We start from the raw sequence: 4,611 nt of genomic DNA, 5'->3' as shown, positions 1-4,611 counted from the left end.
AAATGAAAATTGCACGTGTGGATTTGGCTTGAAATATAATTTCATAATATCATAACTTTGTTGAATTTTTATAAATATATCTTTATAATATTTTTATAAATATTTACCGCGGGAGTAATTCTTTTCTTTTCTTAAAATAGAAACTACTGACAGACAAATTCACCTATCAGTTAATGCCCTTTCGGAAGAACAAAGAAATGGAGAAATCTCTAAACAATCGAATTGCAAGGGGAAATTTCAAGGCCTTCGGGACAAAGGTACACTTGCATTTTACCTCTTTTTTCTGTTTTTTCCTTACCCCGGAGTTTTTCAAATCATGCGTTTAAAGAAGCTATTCATTTGGAGTCAAAGAGTACTTCCTAAGAGTAAATACTACGATTAAGATAGTACCAACAGCTCAGAATAGAATTTCAGTGCTCACTGCTAAGATAGTACTACCAGCTGCTAGATGCCAATGCTATTTAGTCTACAAGTAATTATACAAAGAACTTCATTCATTGAGACACACTACAGCAGAACAAAAATTGGGAGCCTATGAGCTCAGCCCGCTTGGACCCTAGAGTGTAGGATAATAAGCCCCCATATACCGTTGCCACCACCATCCTCCCTCTCCCTCGGTCCCTCCCCGCCAATTTTGAATTTTGATGTTGAAAGCAGCAACAACCACGGACAACCTTGTCCGCCGGGAGCTCCATCTCCGGCTGGCCCTACCATACGGCCATGGTGCCATAGCTCTGCGATCCAAGTCACAGCCTAACTATGGCTGTCGTGGCTGTCAGTCAAGACGCCGCTGCTTTCTCCGTCGTTTGTCAAATCACTTGGAACAGGCTCGTCTTCGCTGCTGCTGCCACCGTCCTCCTCGCCGTCAGCACATAGGTTCAGATCAAGGCCGCCACTTCCTCTCCAGCGCTTGGATTCACCCGGCAGCTGGTCCGTATCTGCCTTTCTCTTGAGATCGCCGGACGGCAGCTCATCGAGCCACAGCCGCGAAGTGCTTTTCGTGTCGCTGTATCTATTCGCCGCATCTGGTTCTTGCGCTGCTAGATTTGCGTCCATGTCCTCGCTCCTGTGGTAGTGGACCTCATCAGATGTCTCCGCGGAGCACGGAAGGAGCAGGCTGAGCGTGGTCTTCACAGCCTGGTGGTTGATCTTGCTTGTGGTTGGTGTCTCAAAGCTTAAGCAGAGCCCTGGAGCGCTTGACGTTGCATTGGATGGACAAGTCGGTTGGTGGTATTGCAAGTGAACCCTTTGGCACAATCTGGTCCATTTCCTCTTCAGATCCATCAGATCAACCTGCATCAAACAACGCAAAACCGACACAGTTACAACATTGTTTGCATGAACAGATACATCCACATTTTCATGCAGCTATAGTTGCTAGCTTCTTGGTTTACCTTATGTGACGTTTGGGGCTCATCCGCCTGCGGCCAACCTGGGAAATAAGTCAGGGCAAGATTGGTGCCTTCTGCTTTTGCTCTCACTGCTGATGCTTCCATCTCGTAGTTCCTGGCACATTTGGGGCAAAAGACCAGCACACCATCCTCTTCCTTGGGTGCCAAATCCAGCAGTGGAAACCGAGCAAGTTTCCCGATCTTCGCGCCTGTCGTGCTGCTAGACATGGAACACAAGATGAACAAAGGCAAATAAGATTCAGTGTTGCCTATATTTCTCTCACAAGCAAGAAGTAACATTAGCATAACTGCTAGCAGGACATTTATGATATGTGCTACTTCTATCATATATGTTTGCAATCCTACTATACATCTAAGGAAAAGTAAGAACATATCCATATTCAGAAAAATGTGTAGCCGTATACCAAAAAGATCAAGAACCACAGTTTTTCTTTCATTGGGTTTTTAGGCTTTCGGCCAACAAGAAAGTAGTTGCCTTACAAAGAACAATCAACAAAGAAGCTACCCTGAAATTTTTTATTTCTAGTTTCTGCTACCTCTAGTTCAAGTACTACGTAAGCGCTCAAATGAAGCAGTATTCCCAAAGAAAGTATTTCCTATTCAATGAAAGGCCAATTATTTGGGGTTTCAGTTTCCGCTATCTGCACCATGCAGGCAGCACTCAGCCTGTGCCTGTCCAAACAGAGCAAACCAAACCAAAAGCAGAGCAGAACAGAGCAGTGCAGGACAGAACACATCGGTCACAACAAAGTGAAACAAAACAAAGCATACGAAAGGGGAACAGTACTACAAGAGCATCAGCACTGGCACGAGCTTAACGCTTTGTCACCTTGCGGCGGGAGGGTCGAGTGCCAGGCCGAGGCCGGTGCCGGCGCCGGCAGGGACGGCCACCGGCTGCAGTGCCCACGTCACCTCCAGCGCCCTCCGCCGCTGGCACCGCATGTAGGTCTGGTAGCTCGCGGCCGCCACGAGCCAGACGCGCCCGCGCGCCGCGGCGCGAAGGTCGCCGAGCAGGCGCGCCATCTCCGCGGCCATGTGCTCGGCGGGGCTGAAGCTTCCTGTCGCCTGGGCGCGGATGGCGTCGTCGTGGTCGACGGCCCAGTGCATGTCGCCGACGTAGATGACCAGGCCGGCCTTGGCGCTGGTTCCGGCGGCGACGCTGCGGCGCAGGTCGGCCACCCACGCGTCCACGTCGGCGCGGGTCATGACCCGGACGTGGACGTGGGAGAGGTGGAGCCAGAGCACGGGCGCGCCGCGCATCTCGTCGGGGACGTCGCCTCTCTCGAGCCGCCTCATCAGCTCGGCGACCGACGCCTCGGCGACGGACGCAGAGTCGCCGACAACGACGGGGTTGGTTCGTCTCCCCTGCTTCCGCAGCATGACCTCCAAGATAGCCGTCACGTCCTCCTCCTTGCATGGCGACTTAACGTCAGGCTGGTTCAAGAACTGCGCCGCCGGCCACAACATGCCGCAGCCACTGGGGTGCGTAGGGAAGCCACTGTAAGGCTCGAGGAGGAACTGGGACTGAAAGACCGCGGATGGAGCAGGGGAGGACGATGATGTCGGGGAGCCGTGGTGGTGGCCGAGGCCGAGCACCATGGCGCTCTCCTCTTCGAGGCTGCTCTTGACGGCGGCGCTGGAGAATCCGGCCTCCCGCATCACCCGGCTCACGCTGGGGTCGTCGAGGATGGAGACGATGAGCTGGTCCAGCTCCACCTTGATCGTGAGAAGGGGCTGTTGCTGCTCGCCTTGCTGCTGCGGCAGAGGCAGTGGCTGGCTCTGCAGCTCGACGCAACCGCGCCGCTGGTTGGTCTGCGCGCGCTTGAGCGCGGCCACAAGCGCATTGGACAGCGTCGGGTTGGGCTGCTGGACGAGCGACGCAGCGAAGGACGTCGACGACGCCGAGGAAGACGACGGCGACGAGAGCGGCGAGCCCACCGCATTGGCCGTGGGGAGCCGGTTGAGCGCGACGTTTAAGCAGAGCTCCAGCGCCGGGCACCGCAACGGTTGCGAAACGGCCGCAGGCGAGCAGCCGGCGCCGGTGCCAGGGTGTGCCTTTGCGCAGGCGCGCCTGAGGAGGCCGTAGGCGTAAGAGGACGGCGTGACGGCGGCGGCCGGGGATGCGGCGAGGGTGAAGAGAGGGGACGACGACGCGGAGGAGCTGAGCAGCGTGAAGGCGACGTGCAGCGGCGTGACCTGCGCGTGGCCGCGCCGGCGCGCCAGCCCCGACGACAGCTTGAGCACTGCGGCCGCCTCGGCGGTCAGCGACTGGTGCACCGTGTAGCCCCCCGCCCGCATCGCTCACAACCCCCACTTACCAATGCACTGTGGTGTTGAGTTCTTCCTGGACTGTGGCAACAACGTTACCCACTGGTCAATCCCAACAACTCACAAGCTCCTAGTACCAATCTTCTTCCTATGCTACGGTGAAGTGTGAAGTGTGCAGGAGTGTTCTTGGGACACTGGCGTACCTGCGTTCTACTAGTAGTGTAGTATTGCTGTTTCTTTTGTGGATGCCTAGTTTTTTTTTTTTTTTTTGGTTTTTTAGGTCTTTATAGACTCTAAAGTGGCTTCAGCTCAGGCTTCCTCTCTCATGTTCTTTTTCATTCCGCTTGTTCTGTGACTTGTCCCTCTCTGAGAGAGGAGGGGGGGAGGCGATGTTAGTTTGTCTCTTTTTTCACATTGTGGGTGTGGGACTGTGGGGTTGGGGTGCAGGCTTTGCTTCCCGAGCTAACATCCCTTTCAGTCTTTGTGCTGGCAGTGCCACGCTTTCGTTTGTCCCTCTGTGTTCCTCAGTGATCTTTCCCTTTCCACCCTACAGCTAATGGCAGCATAACCTTGTGTTCCATGCGTACTACTGTAAATCTCTCTTTGCAAACAGAGGAGTGGCCAACAGGCGAGGAGATACCTATGGCCATGATCGTTACCGTAGCATTCACTTTAGTGCAGTACAAGATAATGTGAGTTCCTTCTTGTCACCAAATATAATCATCCATCAGAGCCTAATGATTGATCAGGCAACACAACGAATCCTGCATTCTTCCTATCACTGCGCTAACCATCCATCAGTATATAACATGGACGTTTGATGCTTGTACGTTCATACTATGGAAGTATGGAGTACCAGTATCATAGTATGAGGTGAACCAGGCAGCTGAGCTAGTGAAGAAGACGACTTGAACCATAGACTTCATCGTCA

At 53.4% G+C, this 4,611-nt stretch overlaps 1 protein-coding gene across 1 annotated transcript; it reads right to left on the bottom strand.

Moving 5' to 3' along the window:
• Positions 1-401: 401 nt before the first annotated feature.
• LOC133920566 (protein SMAX1-LIKE 4-like) lies at positions 402-4,028 on the bottom strand. Its single transcript, XM_062365171.1, has 3 exons — positions 2,242-4,028; positions 1,395-1,611; positions 402-1,293 (listed from the first exon to the last, which is right to left on the bottom strand). Exons 1-3 carry the CDS (start codon positions 3,708-3,710, stop codon positions 754-756), a joined length of 2,226 nt encoding a protein of 741 aa, XP_062221155.1. The 5' UTR covers positions 3,711-4,028; the 3' UTR covers positions 402-753.
• Positions 4,029-4,611: the final 583 nt, after the last annotated feature.

This window comes from Phragmites australis, chromosome 6, assembly GCF_958298935.1.
Source record: "Phragmites australis chromosome 6, lpPhrAust1.1, whole genome shotgun sequence".
NCBI lineage: Eukaryota > Viridiplantae > Streptophyta > Magnoliopsida > Poales > Poaceae > Phragmites > Phragmites australis.
This window is presented reverse-complemented; position numbering and strand designations above follow the sequence as displayed.

What these genes read in the sequence shown, in the direction of transcription:
- LOC133920566 (XM_062365171.1), bottom strand. Translation starts at nt 3,710, where the DNA reads ATGCGGGCGGGGGGCTACACGGTGCACCAGTCGCTGACCGCCGAGGCG. An exon ending in CTCGACCCTCCCGCCGCAAG is followed by an intron (nt 1,612 to 2,241) that starts GTGACAAAGCGT and finishes TTCCATGTCTAG; the next exon opens with CAGCACGACAGGCGCGAAGA. An exon ending in AGCCCCAAACGTCACATAAG is followed by an intron (nt 1,294 to 1,394) that starts GTAAACCAAGAA and finishes TGTTTGATGCAG; the next exon opens with GTTGATCTGATGGATCTGAA.